The sequence below is a fragment of the Pogona vitticeps genome, chromosome 2 (genome assembly GCF_051106095.1).
Source record: "Pogona vitticeps strain Pit_001003342236 chromosome 2, PviZW2.1, whole genome shotgun sequence".
In the NCBI taxonomy this organism is placed as follows: Eukaryota; Metazoa; Chordata; class Lepidosauria; order Squamata; family Agamidae; genus Pogona; species Pogona vitticeps.
This window is the reverse complement of record NC_135784.1, coordinates 160,745,654-160,769,088: the sequence shown is the minus strand read 5'-3', so window position 1 is coordinate 160,769,088 and position 23,435 is coordinate 160,745,654. Positions and strand designations below refer to the sequence as shown.

Sequence of the window (23,435 nt, the reverse complement as noted above, 5' to 3'; positions counted from 1 at the left end):
CTCCGGCTGGTGAAGCCTTTGCCGCGGTTGTCTATCTATGTCACCAGAGCCAACGTTGGGTGGACATCGGATATTCAGGAGCCAGTCCAATGGGAGGCTCTTCTTCCTCAATGATTAGGAGGGCCCCATGATTGTAGGAGCTCCTGATTTTTCAGGGCTTTTGCTTAGGACTCAAGAATAGGCTTGCATAATGCATTTGTGCCTGGGCTCTCCGAAAACCAGAGCCTGGGAGCTACTCAGGGGATTCATTCCACTCTTCTTCTTCTTCCTCCTCCCACTGACAGGCCAATTTTGTCCTTTATATCCCCTTTGTTTGTGCTTCAAGAACCTTCACCTAGTTTCTCTTTGTCTGACCCTGCCTCCTTTTGCCATCTTCCCTGGGGTCTTGCTTCACACCTTCTAATCCCTGACCAGTGACTGCCAGAAGTGTCAGTGGAGTGCCACCAACACGACATTTGTAATCTGGGGTCCGGACTTCCCAAGGGTATGGCCCTGCTGGGTCAGCCATGTTCCTCTCTGCCTTCCTCCCCTGAGTTGTTTTAAGGTTTGTGGGGAGGCCACAGAGGCCAGCCCAAGCCCTGCTGCACCAGGTACACACTCGCAATGGCCCATTATCCATTGCAGCATGTGAGTATATAAAGTGTTCCCTGAGAGTAGAAAGTCTGAAAATAGATACATCAGCTAAAACAATTGTGTGTGTGTGTGTGTTTGTATGTGCTGTCAAGTCAGAACTTAGTGATAGCAACCTTAATAGGGTTTTCAAGGTAAAGGATATATTTAAGAAGTATATTTAAGTAGTAGTTCAGTACTCGAGTGCTGCCACTAAATTTCCATGGCCAAGCAAGAATTCAAACCCAGGTTTCTTAAGTCCTGTCACTCAATCCATTCTGTCCTGGGTATCCTAGGTGAAACAGTCACTTAACACAAATCTATTATTAGGGTTTGCACCAGTAAGAACAGGCATATTAAACGTACTGTACTGAGATGGTCCCTTGAAGGCCCCATGAGAAGGGAGAAGGTTAGGAGTTCATACAATTGAATGAATGAATGAATGAATGAATGAATGAATGAATGAATGAATGAATGAATGAATGAATGAATGAATGAATCTCAGATCATGATAAAGGAGACTTGAATGATGATTTGAATTTATTGATTTATTTAAAATATTGTTACGCTGCCTTTCTCTTTAAAAAAATACCCAAGGCATCTTACATCATAAAAGACAATATTTGAAAGCTAAAACAGTAAGCATACAAATATTTTAAAAGAATCAAACAAAAATGCCACACTGAATTCAATCTTTGTTCATTCATGCATGGTAGACCAAGCTCACTATCTGAGGTCACCATCTGAAGACTAACCTTTCTCGCAACAGTTTTTGAGGGAATAAATGGAACAAGCAAAAGAGACAGAAAATGTAACAATAGCATGCAGTACTGTGGTAAATACATTTCCCAAAATTAATTCCAGATTATGCATGGAACACATGGGACAGTTTTGTTCCTGGATGGTACAAAACAAATTGGATATGGATGAAAATTTGTTTACAGAATTAAAGTTTTTTTCCTGTTGGTATATTTAGAACTGCTATTAGAATCTGGAATTAAAACAGATGTAAAAACAAGTAGAATTTCTTGTAGTACATCAAATATAATTATGACAGAAGTACATAGCAACAGAGATTTAACAATGACCTTATCAATCACTTTTCATTTCCATTAACATTACTGCAATAAATTAATATTTAACCAAGGGCTTAAAATGAAATGTAGTCATGAGATAGTACTCAAAATTCGATCAGCCTCAAAAAGAGTATTTTATCAGATAATTACAAGATGCTGTTCTTTTGACAAATAGAGGTCGAAGCAACTGTGCTTCCTAAAGAAAACTGAAGAGATAAAGCAAAACATTGTACAAAACCGGAACTCTTTTAATTATATTATCTGGAATGATCCTGACTTTTTAAAGCTCAGTACTCATGGATGATACATGGGCTGCATCAAATTTAGCAGATGGTCTTCTTTGTCATCTATAGCTTTAAATGTAGTAGCTAATTCTACATTGGGTACAACCAGTAGCAGAGCAGTACAGCAGATAAATTACTCTAATTCCAAATAAGGAGGTTCTCTAGATCTTTTTCAATTGACCTACTTTGTGGATAAAGAAAAGTGTTGCAGATATTAGTGATGCCCAGGTGTCCATAACGGCCAGGTGTCCAACATGCCCTAACAGGAAAGGGAAGCTGAGAGGTGATGAACACCAGCAAAGCTCAGGGGTGAAAAGATGAACCCACCTGGGAGAGCCAGACTCGGTCTTTCAAGATCAGCAGGAAACTTGTAAGCATGTATGTATTTTCTTAGGAGAAAGGGTTCTGTAGGAGATCTTCCAAAATTCAGCACCACCCAGAAGGTGTAGCAGTTTTGCTCAACACCTCAAAATCCCCAGGACAATAATCCCAGCCTTTGTTAAGAACACTCCAAACTTCATTTAATGGATGAGAATTTCCCATGTTTGTGAAGGGCTGGACTATATACCTCCCTCCATTACCATCTATTACCATCTCTACAAAAGAATTGGAGGTTGTTCATGGCTTTGTGTACCTTGGCTCAACGATCTCTGATACTCTCTCCCTAGATGTCGAGCTGGATAAACGCATTGGCAAAGCAGCTACCATGTTCTCTAGACTCACAAAGAGAGTATGGCTTAATAAGAAGCTGACGGCACATACCAAGATCCAGGTCTATAGAGCCTGTGTCCTGAGCACACTCCAGTACTGCAGTGAGTCCTGGACCCTTCATGCACGGCAGGAGAGGAAGCTGAACACCTTCCATATGCGTTGCCTCCGACGGATTTTTCATATCACCTGGCAGGGCAAAGTTCCAAATAGAGTAATCCTAGAATGAGCTGGAATTTTTAGCATGTATACATTACTGAAACAGCAACGTCTACGTTGGCTCGAGCATGTCATGAGAACGACTGATGGTCGGATTCCAAAAGATCTCCTGTATGGAGAATTAGTGCAGGGAAATCGCCCCACAAAAGGAGACCACAGCTGCGATACAAGGATATCTGCAAGCGGGATCTGAAGGCCTTAGGAATAGACCTCAGCAGATGAGAAACCTTGACATCTGAACGTTCAGCCTGCAGCCAGGTGGTGCATCACGGCCTCTCCCAATTCGAAGAGACCCTTGTCCAGCCAGCCAAGGCAAAGAGGCAATCCTGAAAGCAGCAAAATCAGAGAGCTGGACAGGGGACAGATTGTATTTGTCCTCATTGTGGAAGGGATTGTCACTCTTGAATTGGCCTTCTCAGCCACACTAGATGTTGTTCCAAGACCTCTATTCAGAGCATGTTACCATAGTCCAGTGGCGGCGAACCTTTTTGGGTGCAAGTGCCCAAACTGGTGTGGGTGGGTAAACCCAGTGGGTGGTGGACTGCGGCCGTGGCAGAACTGGAAGTGGTGGTGGCGGAACCGGAATGGCGGCAGAAGGATTCCTGAGTCCAGAGACCCCACTCTGGATCCGCTGCCAGCACCAGCTGCTCTGGATCCCGGCCCGCCGTCTGTTAAATCACCAGCACCGCGGCTGCAGCTGCCTCCTGAGGTTTGGCTGCAGGGGGGAATAGCAATCCGGTGACTTATGGCTCGCGTGCCCGCAGAAAGAGCTCTGCATGCCAGCTGTGGCACATGTGCCATAGGATCGCGATCGCTGCCATAGTCTCTCGAGACTGAAGGATGCCTACACATAGGACTATATTTGTATGTCATAGGTTTGCTTAGTGTAAACAAAGCTGAATTAGCAAGAAGAACCCTTGGATTTACCACCCCTCTCCTGCCTTGTCCAGGGAAGAATGTAGAAGTTCTTATTTCCACTGAGTCAGCCACAGGTTTTTTGTGCCATCAGCTGGGATAAAACAACTTAAGACTGTGCTTAAGCAAAACGGGAAGTTAACCCATATGAACTTTGCTGCCATTGCCACCTCCTGGCTGCATGGAAAAAAGATGGCAAGAAGAAAGGCAAATAAACGCCCAAGGCTTTGCTGCAGCTTGTTCTGGTGCGCTCGCATCATGCCAAGCTGCTGGTGTGATGTGCAAATTCAGCGGTCTGGAATGAAAGGACTGTGTGCAAACACCTGGGAGTTGATCATTAAGTGCTGTGATCCTCGAGCTGCAAGAAGAAACGGCATGCTCATAATTAGTAGAAAAGCTGCTCGTTTTTAAATAACAGTGCTGAGTAAGTAGTGTATTTGTCATTCCTCTTTTGATATGAAATGTCCTCATGGCCTAAAGAAATTTCAAAAAGATGACTGTTAGGTGTTTGTAAAAGTAAATAGGAGTAAAAGTGAAAAATGGTGTTGTAGCGAGCTCGCTGAAGCCTCTATTATCTCAGGCCTCCCGGAGGTGCTCACTCTTCTTCCCAAGTAGCTGCCACCAGGTATTGCTGCTTCCAAACCAATTATTCACTGAGACTTGTATTTTCTTTGAAATTTGTTTATTTGATTATTAAAATAAAATATGTAAATCACCAGTTGATAATCAATTTCTTTCACTCACTGAACTCAATAACACAGAACCCTAACTCTCACTGACTTTCTGGCACACTGTCTCACAGACTCACTGATCTCTCTCTACATCTTGAACTTCCTCACATACTCCATACACCCCCCCCCTTTATATACAAGCCACTCCCCCTTTAGCACCACCTTCAGTCACTCATTGGCTCCTTTTACACTGCTCAGCTGTGATGGACAGGTGAGGGCAGGGCTGAACGCTACAGGTGTATATAACCATTTCTTGTAATCATTGGGAACTCACTACTATTTTGCTCTTTGGAATTGTTTTTCCTTTCCCCTTTCTTTATTTTTAAAGAAATATTGCCATCTCTACACAAGAATTGGACTTATAATATATGTTTTTGGTTTTCTTGTTTTTAAATTTGTAAACCGCCCAGAGTAGACCCTTGGTCTAGATGGGTGGGATAGAGATATAATAAACAAACAAACAACAAATAATAAACCACAAAAATCCTTTCGAGCAGCTGTCTGGATTTTGGCTAGAGGGTCTGTGGTACTAAAGCAAGTCCTTGCCTCAACCTTAGTGTGTTTTTTTGGGTGGTGGTAATAGTGCTCATGTGTGGTAGTGTTCGCAGCTACCTTGAAAGGTTAGCATGCTTGTTCTCAGTGCCTAACCTTGAGAATTTCTTTTTTGTGTGTGTTAAACTTCCTGGGAGACTTAGTCAAACTTCCTTAGTCTTCACTATGTCTTACTGCCCCTGGGCTTTTCCACCTCAGGACAAGCAAGAGCAATGTGGCTGAGTGACTGTAAAGAAGGGAGCTTGACTAAGGAACCCTGACACTATGGAAGAAATCTAGTTGGCTCTATAGAATGATGGAATTTAAATACACATAATGGATCTCTTACTTTGTCCAGTTTGCAAGAGAAAATCAAATATCCTGTATTTGAAATATTCCTAACAAATGTCTGTTCAGAATTTGTTTTAAAAATTCATGATTAAAGAGATACCAGAAACTTTTTCTGCCACTAGCAATAGTGCTACTGCTTAACTCATCTGCCTTATTTTTTAGCTCAAATTTACCTTCCCAGTTTAAAAAAAAAATCTTGCTTCCTTTCATACTCTGCATGAATAAATGCCCACCATTAGATATGTTTCCCATGTTCATAAGGTTTCCTCACAACAGAAGAAAGATTTTCCTCGAAATGGAAAGTTGGGAAACAGAAATTAAACACTGTTGGCATGTGAATTCTTGAATCCAGCCCTCTCCAAGCTAAACATACCCGCTACTTCTAGGGTTTGCTGTGTACCACTTTAACATTTTATTTATTTATTTATTTATTTATTAAACATATATACCGCCTATCTAGAACGTGTCTACTCTGGGCAGTTTACATAAAATATAAAAAATAAACTATAAAAGTATAAATGTACTAAGAATAAGACCCAAATTAACAGCAGAAGCCAAAATGGGGAAAAAAGAAAAAAGGAAAAAAGAAAGATAGCTAGGTGATGGCTGTAGGGAAGGCCTGCTTGTATAGCCATGTCTTCAGATTGGTCTTAAAGTCCCTCAGCGAAGGGGCCAGTGGATCTCTATAGGTAAGTTGTTCCATAAACGAGGGGCCACTGCCAAGAAGGCCCAATTTTTAGTTTTTTTTCCCTTCAGACCTCTCTCAGCGTTAGGCCCCTCAGCCGCCCAGCCTGACTGGAACGTGTGATATAGGCAGAACTAACCGGAAGAAGGCGTTTTGCCAAGTATTGAGGGCCTAAACAATTTAGGGCTTTGTATGTAATAGTCAACACCTTGAAATCGATGCAGAAGCAAATAGGTAGCCAGTGCAAGGCAGCCAGGGTGGAGAAAATATGGTGAAATCTTTTAAACCCAGTTAATAGCCTGGCCGCCGTATTCTGGACCATTTGAGGCTTCTGCATCACTCTCAAAGGAAGCCCCACGTAGAGAGCATTACAGTAATTATTTTTGAAACTATGAGCACATGGTCCAGTGTGGTGAGTGACATCGTATCTAGATAGGGACGCAGCTGAGTGATCTGCCGAAGATGTAAGTGGACAGACCGAACCATGAATGCTACCTGGGTCTCCATGGTAAGTGCCAGGTCAAGATGGACCCCCAGAGTGCACACCACATTCTTTGTGGTGAGAGTCACACACCCCCAAAAAAGAGAGGGAGTTACCCAAACCACTGACATTGGGCGTGCCCACCTGCAAGACCTCGGTCTTGTCCTGGTCCAACCTCAGTCCATTCGACTGCATCCATTGTAGGACAGTCTCCAGATAGTGCTCAAGGGACAGAACGGCATCCACTGCAGATGGAAAAAAGGAAATGTAGAGCTGGGTGTTATCACCATATTGGTGACATGAAGCTCCACATCCCCTGATGACACCCCCAGCAGCCTCATATATATGTTAAACAGCATTGGGGAGATGATCAAACCCCACGGAACACTGCAATTGAGGGACCATGGGGCCCTTGCATTCTCCCCAAGCTGAACTCTCTGGAGCTGACTCTCCAAGAAGGACCAAGAGCAAGGCCATCAATCCCAACTCGGAGAGCCTTTCCAGGAGGATACCGTGGTCAACAGTATCAAAGGCGGCTGAGATATCAAGGAGAACCAACAAGGACATTTTGCCCCCGTTGGCATCTCTAAGTAGGTCATCCAGCATGGCAACCAATGCCGTCTCCGTGCCATGGCATGGCCTGAAGGCCAACTGAAATGGATCCAGGGCGTCAGTTTCATCCAAGAGGGCCTGAAGCTGATTGGCCACTACCCTCTCAACTACCTTGCTGAGGAAAGAAACATTGGCGATGGGTATATAATTGCCAACGTTGTCTGCCACCAAGCTTGGCTCGCCACTCCTGACAGGAGGCGGGACGACAAGCCTCCCTGCCAGGTCAAAGAGTGTCTCGCCGATCATGAGCTCCAGAGTGATAGGAAGGATTGCGGGGCCTGCAGCAGCGGCAGATTTGTGAGTGGACCGTCCGCCACCATAGGCCCATACCCTTGTTATCTCCACCTGTGTGGGGGTGTTTGTATATGAATATGAATACTCCCATCTCTAATTAGGACTCTTGCCAGTTATTTGAACATCTACATGAGAAAACAACTGTAGAAGTAAGAGAAGGGAGAAGGCCACGAAAGTTCTAGATCTCAGAGGCAAATAAAATATAAAGATGCAATATTATTGTAATTCATTATTTAGTGTTTATTCAGCATCAAAATGTTTGCAAAGCAATGGAGAAACTGATGTTCCTTTTGAGATTCATAACCTGAAGATATAGGACTAGACTTCTTATATTTATACAAACAGCTTCAGCAAATTATCCTGAAGATCATTTTTATAGAAGATGAAAAAATCTCCTGTAATAAATCATTGTTGCTTGGAAAAATATGTTTACTGTGCAGATAAAGTCCTAACTATGTGCACTTAAATGGAGGAGAACAATCCTGCATTGGGAGTACTCAGATATATGCTGAAGAAATGAGGATATTGTTTTTGTAAAATATGACCAGTGAATCCCATTGCAATAATTCTACTAATCCAAGCTGAACTCATTATTTTGATAAATATAGGTGAGAGGAATATGAAATTTGGTTCCAAAATGTACAACAGGTGGGAGTTAGTCTTCAGTGGAAAGGGGATAAAGTAAAATAGGTTGCAACTACTGTCCTTGTAAAGTCTTTAACGAAGTTTTCTGCCTGCTTTTTGCAAGGCTGTTTCCTTATCAGAGAGGAAGTTGGCTATGTGGAAGGCTCTGTCTTGATCCATCAAGTATTTATTTGCAGTTTTAGCCTCCTTCTGTGTACTTCTAATTTGGGAGACACCAACTGATTAAAGAAGCAGATGAATGCCATCAAGAAAGCGAGTTTCCTGTACGCAGCCTTTCTGATGCAACAACAAAGTCAACACCAAACCAGGCTTCTGTAATAAATGTGAAAGGGACTGCCTTTCATATTTCTAAGTTACAATCTGTGAGAAAGTAGGTGCTAATTGGGAAATGAAAGCAACCCCTGCAGACCCCAATACACTGGTATGTTGTTTAAATACAAAGGGTTGGGTTAGGGTAAAATGGTGGGAGTGGGTATAGAGAAGAGCAAGCAAATTGGACAATTAAGGTACAAACAAGTGGAGGTCAGTTATTTATCAGGATGTAACACAGACCATCATTTTGTCTATTAAGATACCACAAATACATCCTCTCGTACCTTCAGCACCCCACCCTGTTTCAGTTTTAAATTTAGTCTAAAAGATTCCCTATTTAGTACAAGCAGAACAGTTTGACCCAATTAATGTGGCACAACTAATCCATAGCTGCCTGCGCAGTTTAGGAGAGCATATGGCTACAATCATACAAAGAGCCACAAACACACAAACAAACCACCAAACAGCTCAGACAAACAAGCAACCTCAAATCAACAGACACACCCTCTCTTGTTTCCTCCACCATTCCATGAAAAACATCCTGTTTACTTGCCAGTGGTTTCTTGCCGCCCTGGACTTACGGTAAGTGATAAGTTGAATGCCATAGGGTTCCATTCCTGGCCCTGTATTGTTCAACATCCCATGGCCCAGAATGATTTGGACAAGGGCAGGGAGGGTGATGCTAAATAAGTCTGCAGATTACATCAAACAGGGAAGGATAACTAGTTCTGTAGTTCAAAAGACAGAGTCAGGATTCAAGACTTTAACAGATGGGGGAACTGGGCCAATGCAAACAGAATGAGTTTCAGCAGGGGAAACTGTGAAAGTTTACCTTTAAGCAGGAAAAACCAGATGGACAAATATAAAATGGGTGACAGTAGCATGTGTGAAAACATTTAGGGGTCTTAGAAAACCACAAAACAGGAGTCAACAGTGGTATGGAGGAAGGGCCAAAAGAGAGAGAGAGAGAGAGCAAGAAAGAGAGAGAATCCAATACACATTTGCATCAATGGAAGTATATTGTCCAGACCACAGGAACTAATAGTACTATTGTGTTCTAATTTGGCTAGACCTCATCTGGAATATGATATAATAGCCAGCTTAAAATATTTTGAGAGTTGCTGTTTGGAAGGTGAAACAAGCTTGTTTTATGTAGCTCGGTTATCAATTTCGTTGTAGGTTTTGAAGTACTGTAATGGATTCAAATTGCAAGAAATATTTTACCTAAACATAAGGAAGAACTCGTTGACAGTAATAGCTGTCTGACAGTGGTATGGATTGCCTCAGAGGATGGTGGATTGTCCTACCTTATAGGTTTTCAGACAGAAGATAAACCTGTTAGGGATGCTTGGCTTTCTGCTTTGGCAGTGGGTTGGACTCAATGACCCTTGGAGCCCTTCCAGCTATATAGCTCTGCGATTCTGTCATTCTGTGGTTCTGTTCAGTAAGGGATCTCCCCATTCAGACTCAGTATTCTTGTTTCAGAAATACATAATTTCTGACAAAACAACAGTTGCAACAATCTATCAGATGGTATGAGTGGGGAAAAAAACCATCAGTTCAACTATAAAGACTTTGAAGTACAGTGGGGTCTCGACTTACGAACGGCTCGACATACGAACGTTTCGACTTACGAACCGCTCTCATAGGAATATATGGATTCAACTTACGAACTTAGATTCGAGTTACGAACTGTTTTTTTCCCTTTTTTTTAAAGCTAAGTCATCTTAGGTTAAAAGGAAAAAAGAAAAAATATCCCCCTCTAGTGGCAGAAGGCGGAATAGCAGCTTCCCATTAGTTTCTATGGACGAAAAGAGCAGATACGGATTAAATGGTTTTCAATGCATTCCTATGGGAAATGCAGATTTGACTTAAGAACTTTTCAACTTGAGAACTGCCTTCCAATACGGATTAAGTTCGTAAGTCGAGACCCCACTGTACTATGTTCAGTGAAAGAGCTAAATAAATTTTTCAAAGAAGGAAAAGATTCCTTTTTGAACTTTGAAGTCAAAATTCGGAAGGGTATCCAGGAAGGAAGAATGGAATGAATATAAAGCAAGATACAAAATCTTCTGTGACCACAATTAAATTCCTTGTCATAGATGAATAAAACATAAATCTGTAAGTCTCTCATAGGCAATCCGTAAAAACAGGAGCCCTGGGAGGCACTCAGCTATTGCTCCATGGAATATGACAATTGGCTGGATTCTACCTGAGATAAATGATTAAACTTTCACATGGTGAATATTCTTGAATATCACAAGGCATCGCTTTCAATTGGAGGAGGTCAGACATTATAGGAGATGAAGGCATAAGGAGGAAAAGGCATATTATTCCTTGACTGCTGCCATTTTGTGGCTTAGTATAAAATGTGCATTGCCTGTTTTAGCCCAAACAGAATCACACAACCAATACATGAATTTCCAGGGTCATATTCACATATTTTGCACAGACGACAGTATTATTTCTTCCCATAATAATATTGTGATTAAAATCTGCCTGCCGAATGTCTATCATATGTTATTTTCTTTCTTTCTTTGTTAAGATAAATTTAGTTTTTCTGTCTTTCCTATCTGACATAATGTTTCTTTTTACAGCAAACTTCCCAGCTGGGCAAGAGCTGTTGTCCCCAAAATATTTTATGTTACAGAGAAGGCATGGAATTACTACCCATACACAATTACAGGTCAGTTGGGTTTTTTTAACCCTTCAGATGTTCTTGTAGTCCTTTCAGTTTTAATAGAATTCTGTTGTTTTATCATAAAGGCTAATTAACAGGCCTTTCTATTGATTGGAGTCCCCTGCATCAGATGCATGCCGTGTTAGCTGCAGTTGCAACTGAAGTCACATGATGAGATGAGATGTGACATTACATGCAGTGGGAGCAAGGGGAAATGAAATGCCAAAGAAGACATTGCCAATTCAATCAAGGCATGGATATATACAAAACATGAACACAGATTCTGCACAGTGATAGGTGATCACATAATCAGTAATGGATTGTTGAATTACTTGAGATCTGCTGTGGGCCAGAAGACCATTGTCTCCATTTGGACCACCGTGAATACAGCTGAACTTCATGATGGGTTCCAATTCAACAGTTACAAGATGAAGTCAAATGTAATGTCAAAAATGTGTCCACTGATAATTTTCAAAATTGCTTGTTGTCTCGCCATCACATTGGAGGCAAGGAATCTTGCAGGGCATGGATATTCCTTGTTGAGGTTCCTTGTGTTGAAACAACCTAATTCAATTAGAATGCGGGCATGATTTACATCTAGATTAGATCCTAGATTATATTTTGGAGACATTTTAGCTGGGATCTATAAGTGACCACAAGTGGTATTGTCTCACTTTCTCTTCTACATCTGGCTGATAGTAGATCGTTCTAGGAACAAATCTAGCTTTGTGGGTCTGCTTTTTTCTTAATTACATGAGTATTATTGCCTGAGATACTAGGCTGATGTAAATCCTGAAGTTGTGAGTCTGTGTCCAACACATTGATGAGCTTGTATTTCAGGCCTTGGGTGCAATATGGACCACAGTAGGCAAGCCCCACCTGTCTTCTCCTGCCTCCTGGAGTGGTGTCAGAGTCATGTTGGTTGCTTTGATGGCACTGTCCCTCCATCTCGTCCTCTGTCGTCCCCTTCTCCTTTTGCTTCCACTCTTTCCCAACATCAGGGTCTGCCACCTTTACTGGTTGCCAAAGCAGCTACAAAAAATGAGGAGAGAATAAGAGGGAGAGGCAAGAGTCCATTCTGCCCTTTCCGCTTCTGCAAACGGTTTCTGAGTCAAGGGCAGCTTGGTTTCCACAACTGTTGCCTTGAGATCCTGCCCATTACTTCCCAAGGGACAAAAGAGATGGGCTGAGGAAGCACAGCTTAGTGCACTGTTTCTGAGTGGCTTTTCTCACTTCTAGCAATCGATTCACTGTACATGAAAAAGAGCAGGGGGGGGTAATGCGAATCCTTTGCCTCTTAATCTAACCATTTCCAAAAATTATTTCATGTTCTACTCATATCATCCAGTCCGTGTGTTAGTATAATAACCCTTTTAAAATTGCACTGGGCTGGGGGAGATCCAGAAATTGTAGGAATTCCGGAAGCCGTTGTCCAAGTACACCAGTTTGTACGCCTTTAATGGAAACTGTATTGCAGTGTTGCAGAAAAATGCATGCATTGTCAGATTTTAATTTACACAACTAAAGAAATGACCACACGAAAATGTAATTTTAGTAGTTAAATGCAGATGGAGAGTAATGGCTTCACCCCACTAGGAGGATGCCTGACCTACTTTAGGTTACACTGTAAGGATCAGGCTTGACATAGCATATCTGTATGCTTTCAGTGTATCTGCTCTGTTCAGCTCCTGTCTGAACAGACAAATACACTTTATTTGACTTATCTTTGAAGTCCTGCTTAGGTACAAAACCATAAGTTAAATTTGGATGGACCAAGAAAAAAATTGGGATACAAACATTTAAGCCAAAATAAAAATAAGCCTGTCTTCTGACATCCCCAGCCACGTTGCCCACCCTTCGGAAAGAAGGTGCACACATGTTCATGTGTTCTTTCTCAAAATCCAAAGTTTGTGTCCTCTCCCAGTGATAAAGTAGTCCAAGCCATCTCTGGGTGATCCATGGGTGACATTTCTTTCCCCTGAGATCCAACGCCGTAGGCTCAACAACCCTTAGGGTAGGACGGAAGACCATGATTACATAGGATGAATGTTGGCAGCTCTGATGGCTCAGTAGCCTCTTCTCTAATTTTCACCTCCCACCAGCTATGAAACAATTACAAACAATGACCATTGTGTTCCATTCCAAATGGTGAACAAGTATTGCATGGTTATTATGAGTCAGCGCAATTATTAGCGTATGTTTCTAGTTTCATTAAAGCAATATGAACCAAAAATAATAATACCCTTCTTTTCCTTTTTTTTTATTCCCTCTCCCCATTGGACAAACTTGGATCAGAATATACGGTAAGTCTTGCTTGCTTTTTGTCATGAAAATTAATTTTGAGAGAGGTGAAAAACTCTGCCATAAACTTCATATAAGAGGTCTAAAGTACAATAGAAGATTATCCTTCTTGCATATGTGAGAATATTGTGACAATAATAGAAGAACCTCATGAATTATTTAACTTAATATTGTAATAACTATTATAGCTAATATTAAGAAACTTCAAAAGCTTGATGTAGCTTGCTACTGATTATCTGTAATGGGGGGGAATCTTTATAAAAATAAAAAAGGGCAAGACCTTTGAAGTGCTGGTTATTGCTGGTAGTCAGGAGACAGCTTTTATTTTATCTTTTATTAACTTTTAAAATGGCCATCAATCTGGCTACAGTGCCTGGAAAACTGCAATCTCCAGATAAAATTAAGCAAATTTGGGCTTGGTGCCCAAAAAGTAGAATAGGAATTGCATAAAAGAACGTAAGGCATTAAGAGATAACAATGTAGTTACAAGGGCACAGAATAAACTTCACTTAGCTTTCTCCTATGATGAAAAAACTGTAGAGCTGTAGTTCTGTAACAAAGGCTGTTATTTCCCTACAGCAGTCTTCTGTAAAAGGAAGAAGCAGTTTGTGGCTGAATGGGGTGGGGGATGTCACCCTGAAATTTCAGGTGAATGCTGCTCTTAAATAGAAAGTGTTGGCTAAGCTTTGCTAAGTTAATCATGGTTGAAAAATGAGCTACAATGTAAACAAAAGGAAACTTCACCCAAGGAAGAAGTGCTTTCAATTGGTAGACCCTCCTGTCCAAAAAAAATAGGGATAGTAGCTTTTGGATAGATAGATTGCACTCCCTTTGAAGAATCTCGAACACAGCTTAGACGTGTTTCTGGATGCAGATACAGATCCTAAATGTCCAAGGAGGACAGATTTTTTTTTCCATACCTGAGCCTGGTGAAATAATTATGCCCTTTTCTGATAAAGGAAGATCTGTCTGTGATCCTGTAGGGTTTATTGACGTCAGAGTTAGATTACTGTAACTCTGCACTTCTCTTGGGAGTGTCATTGAAGAGTGTTTAGCATGCTGGTGCAGAACTGCCGCTGCAAGCTTTTCAGCAATAACATGGTGACTACTTTATAACATGATCTTCTGCGGTTGCCAGTTTGCTTCTGGTTTCAACTGAAAGGGCTATCTTTGACGTCCCAAATGGCATAGGACCAGGATACTGGAGGGACCATCTGCTACCGTATGACTCTGCCTATTCCCTGAGCTCATTAGAGAGGACTGCTTTATATTCTGCCAGTATGTGAAGCTATTGGGTGGGATCCTGAGATGTCATATTACCTTGAATTTTGTAATGCTTTGCCTCTGTTTGGCTCCTTCCTTAGTGGTGGTCCATTCAGGGCTGAAGGCCCTTTGTGTTCTAGTAGGTCTCTCCCATGTAGATTTAGCACCTGGTTAACTCTTTTGCTTTTGGTTTGTATTACTTGCTGATTTGCTTGTATTTTTTTCTTTTAATGTTTGTTTTATATTTGGTTACTTTTCTGTTTCATTGTTTGCTTATGAATCAGTTATGAGGCACCTTTAGTTTCTTGTTGAAGCAAGAAAAGCAGAATAAAAATGATAAAATATATGAGGAAGTTCCCAATATCTTGCCCTTACTGTGGAAGTTCCCAATATCTTGCCCTTACAGGTGCCTGCAGATAGAGTCTATCCAGAATCACAGTGCGGATTTCGAGCTAATAGATCCACCACTGACATGGTATTCTCCCTCCGACAGCTGCAGGAGAAATGTAGGGAACAACAACAGCCACTCTTAGTGGCCTTCATAGACCTTACAAAAGCATTTGATCTGGTTAGCAGGGATGGCCTTTTTAAACTTCCCAAGATTGGATGTCCATCTTGTCTCCTTAACATCATCAGATCTTTCCATGAGGGAATGAAAGGCACTGTAGTTTTTGACGGCTCAACATCAGACCCCTTTGACATCCAAAGCGGAGTGAAACAGGGCTGTGTCCTCGCACCAACACTTTTTGGGATCTTTTTTGTTGTCATGCTGAAGCATGCCTTTGGAGCTGCAACCGAGGGCGTCTATCTCCGGACTAGATCAGACAGAAAGCTCTTTAATCTCTCTAGATTGAGAGCGAAGACCAAAGTCCAACTGAAATGCATGCGGGACTTCCTCTTTGCAGATGATGTAGCCATTGTTGCCCACTCTGCTGAAGACCTCCAACAACTCATGAATCATTTTAGCAAGGCCTGCCAAGACTTTGGACTAACAATCAGCCTGAAGAAAACACAAGTCATGGGCCAGGGCGTGGACTCACCTCCCTCTATTACCATCTCCACACAAGAATTGGAGGTTGTTCATGACTTTGTGTACCTCGGCTCAACCATCTCTGACACCCTCTCTCTAGATGTCGAGCTGGATAAACGCATTGGCAAAGCAGCCACCATGTTCTCTAGACTCACAAAGAGAGTATGGCTCAATAAGAAGCTGATGACACATACAAAGATCCAGGTTTATAGAGCCTGTGTTCTAAGCACACTCCTGTACTGCAGTGAGTCATGGACCCTTTGTGCACGGCAGGAGAGGAAGCTGAACACCTTTCATATGCGTTGCCTCCGACGGATTTTTGGCATCACCTGGCAGGACAAAGTTCCAAACAGAGCAGTCTTAGAATGAGCTGGAATTTTCAGCATGAACACATTACTGAAACAGCAACGTCTACGTTGGCTCGGGCACGTCGTGAGAATGGCTGATGGTCGGATTCCAAAATATCTTCTGTATGGAGAATTAATGCAGGGAAAGCGCCCCAGTGGGAGACCACAACTGCGATACAAGGACATCTGCAAGCGAGATCTGAAGGCCTTAGGAATAGACCTCAACAGATGGGAAAACCTGACATCTGAGTGTTCAGCCTGGAGGCAGGCGGTGCATCACAGCCTCTCGCAATTTGAAGAGATCCTTGCCCAGCAGGCCGAGGCAAAGAGGAAGTCACAAAAGCAGCAAAACCAGGGAGCCGGACAGGGGACAGACTGGATTTGTCTTCAGTGTGGAAGGGACTGTCACTCTCGAATTGGCCTTCTCAGCCACACTAGGTGCTGTTCCAAGCCCTCCATACAGAGCACGCTACCATAGTCTTTCGAGACTGAAGGATGCCTAACTAACTGTGGATTTAGGTGGCCTCAGACAGGTCACAGTTAATTACAGTAACTTCATTCCCCTCCTATGCTAATAGTAATACCTATGTTACAATATCATCTTGAAGACTGAGATTGTCATGGTCATGACTGTACGGATGTCACATAGATTTTGAACCTAAAAGTTGTTATACAAATGTAAAGCTTTTGAGTTAATGATAGATAGATAGATAGATAGATAGATAGATAGATAGATAGATAGATAGATAGATAGATAGATAGATAGATAGATAGATAGATAGGTAGGTAGGTAGGTAGGTAGGTAGGTAGGTAGGTAGGTAGGTAGGTAGGTAGGTAGGTAGGTAGGTAGGTAGGTAGGTAGGTAGGTAGGTAGGTAGGTAGGTAGGTAGGTAGGTAGGTAGGTAGGTAGGTAGGTAGGTAGGTAGATAGATAGATAGATAGATAGATAGATAGATAGATAGATAGATAGATAGATAGATAGATAGATAGATAGATAGATAGATAGATAGATAGATAGATAGATAGTATATATTTGGGACTTGAAAGATATAGAAATTATTTCACCCATTCCTTTCCAGATGGTCCAAGAGGGTGGTTCAATAATTAGGTAGGGTTAATAGCAGGGTCTAGCAGAACTGGGAAAGAACTGATCTCCCTTCCTAGCACACCCCACTGTGGGCCCCACCACACTAGCTTGGAAACCTTCTAGATTTTTCTGGATTTGAAAAGGCAAAGGGAAGAAAACCATAAAGTTTCTCTAATCGATTGACAGATTTAATCAATTTCTCATAACTTCTTCCCCTTCCCTTGAAGATGTTTGCTGTATATATATCCACATGATCCAAGATTGTTAGGAAGTTAAGAAACCTTCATACAATGATCATTGGTCCATCTAACAGTGACAGGCAAGGTGCTACCATAGCCTTCCCTGGACTTTCAAGGACTTGAACCTTTGACATTCTGCATGCAAAGTTCTACCACCGATCTGTGGTCCTTCGTGCTACTACTCAGTGTGCAACTAAAGGCTGCCAGGAAAGTTGAAGTACAACTGTAGAGTTTAATGGCAACGCTGAAAAGATTTTCCTTGAAGGCTGTTTAATATCTGTAGGGGGTATATGAATATCCCTGCACAGGTGGCAATAACGAGGGTCGAGCCCCATGGGGCCGGGCGGTCCACTCACAATCCCACTGCTGCTGCAAGCTCTGGGATCCTTCCTATCATTCCAGAGCTTGCGATTGGCTTGCCACTCTTCGACCTGGCAGAGAAGCTTGTTGTCCCACCTCCTCCCAGGAGTGGCGAGCCAGTTGAGACTCTAGAGTGATAGGAAGGATCCCGGAGCTTGTGGCAGCAGTGAAATTGTGAGTGGACCATCTGGCCTCAATGGGGTTGGACACTCGTTATCACCACCTGTGTGGAGGTATTCATATTACTATACAAATACGAATACCCTAATCTCTAGCAGGGGGTGAAGAATGTAGTAGCTCATCTCGTGTGACATCAGGAGCACACTGAGCATATTCTCTTGGGGGCTCTGCTTTCACATTATTCCTTGAAGTGCTGCCTTTTGCCCCTAGGTAAATCTGCTTACTTAGAAACATCCCTGAGCAGCATCCTAGAACAAGCATTAAGGTAAATAGAAACCTCTTTAAAGAGTGTGTTAAAAAGCTACTCTCCCACTATCAAGCTTCTTTTCTCTTGAGTTTCACTAAATCCCAAGCTTGACAATAATAGTTGTATAACCCTTTTATTGGCTACTTCCCTTGCAATTTTGTTTCACACTTAAAAGGCTTCTAGATGTTAATTATGTTTTTTTAGTTACTAATGACGATTTAAAAAAAACTCTTCTTAACAGAGTGCTATAAAATGAGCTATCGACTAGAAATGAATCCAATTCTCTGAATTCATATACGGTATAGCTGCCAGTCTTACAGACACATAATATACCCTGAACTCTAGTATCTGGTGGGGCCACCGTGAGATACAGGAAGCTGGATTAGATGGGCCCTTGGCCTGATCCAGCACGGCTCTTCTTATGTTCTTATGTAGTAGACTGAAATGGAGCAATGGCCAGTCGTAACTTGCCACATTTTACAAGAAATGGATAGCAGAAGTAATATGTTCAGTAGGTACAGTTTTGAATCTGTTAATCTCTAGTTCAAAATCATGTGCCAGAATCTGTTTTCAGGATTAATAATTGGTAATTTTGTGGCTTGGTCCTGTAGACCAGTGGTTCTTAACCTTTTTGAAAGAAACGCCCCCTTGGGCCATTGATGAAGTTATCATTGCCCCCCTCCCCACGGCGATATTTATTTATTTATTTATTCAAGAAAGACACTTAAATCCAATGACTCCTGAAAATAAAATTCAACAGCCAGCCAGCCACAAGAGGACAACAAGAAAAGCAGGAAAAGCTGCCGAATTCCCACCCACCCAGGATGGACCTGAGCCAGCCCTGTCCCTAGAAACCCTGCCACGCCACCCCAAACCGACCTGTTTCTCTCCACGCTTCCCTTGCAATGGGTGGGAAGGTGGGTGGGAAGGCAGGACGGAAAAACGGGGCTCATCTCTTCCTCCCCACCCGGGTGCTACCCTTTCCTTCCACCAAATCCACACTCGGTGCTCCCCTAAGGGAGAAAGGCGAGATGTGGCAGGCAGAAAGAGCTGGATTGTGTGGTGGCAGCGGCACTGGATCCACTGCCAGCACTGTGGCTGCAGCCGCCTTCACAGGTTTGGCTCGCTCCAGCGCCCCCCTACCGCCCCCCTTTTGTTCCGCCGCCCCCATGCCGCCCCTTTTCGTTCTACCGCCCCCCTGAAAAATGAAATCGCCCCCTGGGGGGCATTATTGCCCACGTTAAGAACCACTGCTGTAGACAGTATTACAGTACTGATGTACATATCAATGTAGACAAATCTACCTAGTCATTAATTATCTTAAGATTTCACTAAATCACAAACTGATTATTCTGATCGGATTGCAAGAAAACAAAAAGTTAGGGTAGCATCATATCACAGGCCAAAATGATTGATAGTCATAAAACAACTAGAGAAAGGACTTCGTATTCCTTGGGGTGGTATAAATATGTACGTCTTTTGAAGAAATTGTTCACAACGAAGATTCATTGGGACTGTTGAGCCCTACCCTTTCCCCCCCATTAGTTTTGTGAAATTAAAAATAGCCCTCAAAGATAAGAGTAACCTTCCAGGGCTTGGCAAAATGCTCCCTTTGGGAATAAGAAGAAGGGGTGACCTCATCTCTAATAAGCTGGCCAAGAGTTCTGGTCCTGGGGGCTGTGCTACATGTGATGTACTATCATCCCTAATGGCTAATTTAGTTTGGGACAAAAATGAAATGCTGCCAGGCTGGTCTTGAAATACTGAGAGTATTTTTATGTCTGTATGAGGGAGGGGTGGGAGGGAACATTTGCTTATGTCATTGGAATTATCAGGCGCCCCCTGCCCCATATATGATTTCTGTAGAGTCTCATAAAGTTTCTGAAAATCCTGTTCTAGCACAAACTGAATGGACAGACAAAACAGTGGGAAAGAAATTCAGTGCATGCTCGTCTGTTTGGAATATCATATACCGCATGAAGGGATTTCATATCTTTTGATGTTCTGTTTGCAGGAATTTCAGTACGCTCTGCCTTAACATAACTATAGACATATTTGTGTCTTTAACTAGCAGTGATTTATAATGATTTTCCCTCCTAAATCAATTAATATCAGTTCTGAGGTAAAGTGCATCCTCATGGATGAGAGACAACTCATCCCAACTTGTAGGGTTATTCTCCTCAAGTAACTAATTGGGATGGGAAGGAGACATAATTTTTCACATCTGAATAGCAGAAGTGACTCACATTTCTTGTTGACGTCCAAATAAATATTAAACTTCTTATCTAGCTACACTGATTCAGCCTGTTGGTCCATCTAGCTGAGTGTTGTCTTGACTACCAACAGGATTCCAAGGCCTTTCTTCAACTCTGACATCGGAGGGTATTTCCAAACAGATGGTTCGTTATGTTAGGAGCCGGAAAGCGATGTGTAGCTATTCCGTCCTTTTTTTTTCCTTAATGAATTTACTTTTGTGAGGGGGGGAAGGGAAAAATGAAAAAAGCAACAGAGAACCAAGGGAAAGTTACAAAAGGAAGGCAAAAATGTCGAAGCTCTCATGAGGCAGAGTGATGTCATGGAAAAGCTTCTTCTGGAACCACTTTTGACATTGCAAGACAGGAAAAGCCAGGCAGTGAATTTGAGTTTGAGCAAAGTGGATTTCTTTTTGCCCAATTTTTTTCTGAAACTCTGATATGGCTTTGACTTTGATTGGTATACCTGTCTTTGAGATGAGTGGTGTTTATGTACATCTGTCTGCCCATATGGCACCGAGGACAGACTGTTTTGATGTCTTCTGTATTAACCATCTGTTTTGATTTTGGCAGTAATCAGAACATTTTCTTAACATACGACGACTTGCTTTCAGTCAGCATGCATGAACAATAATTGTGGTGGAAAAAGGAAGGTGTAAATGGATTTGGGTTGACTCGTCTAGGCCTTTCGTTTGCTTTGTTGTTAACCTACAATCAGGAATGTTAAAACCTCTACTGACGTCAATCAGGCATATAGCACGGCATTATTATAGGTTTCCAAAAATAAATTTTATTCAGTGTATGAAATGCTAAGGGGTCAGACTGAGCAAAGGCTCAGACCCTGAAGCATTGGATCCTGGTTTTTTTAAACTGTGAAATAGCTGGAATACCTGTGTGAGAAATTAACACACTTTGTTGTGAACTAAAGGTTTCCAAATTTAGCCTAAGGTGGATCTGTTTAGTTTTAAAATATTGAAGGGATTGAGATATGCGCAAGGGCAAATGCCAAAGAAAACCTCACCCTACCATATCTCTCCCCCCCCCCCCGCCCCGCTTTCTGTTCTCTCTCAGGAAATGATGTGCATATTCTTGCTTGCTTTCCTGAGGGCTAACACATACTCATTTCCTCTCCTGCTGTTGAAGACATTCAGCCGCTCCATTAGCAACACTTTCCCGTAAATTAGGTTATTGTGCCACGTTGGACATGCCAAAACAACAGCTTCCATAAACTGCATTTTATTTATTGATTGCTATCCACTTGTAAATATTCCGCTGATGTCAGTGGCAGGAACAAGAGCTGGATCCTTATCAACTTTGCCAGGATGCCCATACATCTGCAAACTGGCTGTCCTGGAGGACAGTTCTTTCGGTCTTACATACTAAGATACAGGCTGGAATTGTATTTATGGGGCAGGATGAAGACAGGAGAGAATAACTGGACACATTAGACAGCTCTACAAGGCAAATTAAGTATTTATTCACAGAAATGCCAAATAATGATTTCATCAAGAATATTGTTCAAGATGCCATTCCAAAGTTTTGTGCCCATTATTGGTTGGCAGAGCAGTGGCCTGTCAATGCTAATAAGCTGAGGCTTGACCCAGACAAAACAGAAACATTACTGGCCAGTAGGGAAGCTGATCTGGGCTTGGAGATACGGTTTGTGTAAGCTGGGGTTATAATTATCTTGAAGAAGGATGTCTGTAGTTTGGGTTTTCTGGACCTGGCGTTGTTCCTGGACATCTAGGTAATGACGGTGGCCAAGATAGCCTTTGCTTACTTTCAGCTTTTGCCCCCTTCCTACACCTTGCAGAGCTGACTGCTGACAATCACACTCTATGTCCGATCCACACTTGAGTTCCATAGGACAGTGTTTGGAAACTCTACTTGGTATAAAATGCAGCAGCTAGAGGGACTGTTGATCAGAGTAGACCACCAAGACTGAGTAATGTTTGCAGCATTGTTCTCCAGAAAGTCTCAGCTTACTGGGAGCCATGATAAGGAGCAGCTTAGTATATGGAAAAGTCGTCTCCCACACACCAACTTAGCTGAGAGATGAAATGGGCCCCAGCAAAAAAAAAGAATCATAGATAGCTGCCAACAGATGATAACAGAGCACTCCAGGGCACTCTGCAGGCTTGGAATCTGAAGAACAAGGCAGGAAAGGAAGAGCACAGGTTGCTGTCCTCTGAAGATGCCGGCCACAGAGACTGGCGAGACGTTAGGAAGAACAACCTTCAGAACACGGCCAAAGAGCCCGAAAAACTCACAACAATCAGGAGAGGAAGAGATTATCTAGAAACCAAAAGCCAACAAGAGCAAAGAGCAACTGTGGGTAAAGCTATTGGATAAGGTAGTCAACCGGCTGGAAAGCCAGGAATATTCACCCACCCACCGTTACAGTTCCTGAAACACTGGAAAAGTAAGACCACCCCTGTACCCCTCCTCAAGGCCACTGGAGCCTTCCAGAAAAATCACAGTCACAAGAAACTTGGACACCTCTTTACCAAGCATTGCCCAGCCTGAGACTGAAGCTCAGACTCATCTGCCATTTCTGACCCATGAAGCTGAAGCCTCCACCTTCGGTGGCGCTGGATTTAAGAGTTAGCTTACTTGGCAACAGCTTTTGCACTGTAGTTCTCCCTCTTAAAGGGGGCTTAGGGCACATACTACACATTAAATTGTATTAACATTCAAGATACGTGATTTAGGCAGACGCCTGTGTTACAGAAATCAGAGTTCCATATTATGTTTCTTTCACAAAGACCAGTGACAAAACAGAAACAAGCTAATTTGCAAACTACAGGAGATGAGGAAAGCTCCAGCACAACAGCGGCATGTCTTTTAGCATGTGAGGAATTTCTTCTTCTAACGAGGGACTTGGATGCGTTGTTTGGCCCTTAGGCGCTCTTCCCCCTCCCCCATGTTTTAACAGCACAGCAAATCCAGTCCACCTTTGATCTGTTCTAAGCTCCTGCTGTGGTGATGCGTTTTTA

At 42.4% G+C, this 23,435-nt stretch overlaps 1 protein-coding gene across 3 annotated transcripts in view; it reads left to right on the top strand.

The window, feature by feature from the left end:
* The window catches only part of PITPNC1 (phosphatidylinositol transfer protein cytoplasmic 1), a 188,933-nt gene that overhangs the window by 104,932 nt on the left and 60,566 nt on the right, over nucleotides 1-23,435 (top strand). For all 3 annotated transcript variants that reach the window (XM_020782271.3, XM_020782276.3, XM_078384584.1), the window contains exons 3-4: nucleotides 11,051-11,139; nucleotides 13,429-13,436. In XM_020782271.3, coding sequence (XP_020637930.1) covers nucleotides 11,051-11,139; nucleotides 13,429-13,436 — 97 coding nt within the window. The remainder of the gene's footprint in view (nucleotides 1-11,050; nucleotides 11,140-13,428; nucleotides 13,437-23,435) is intronic.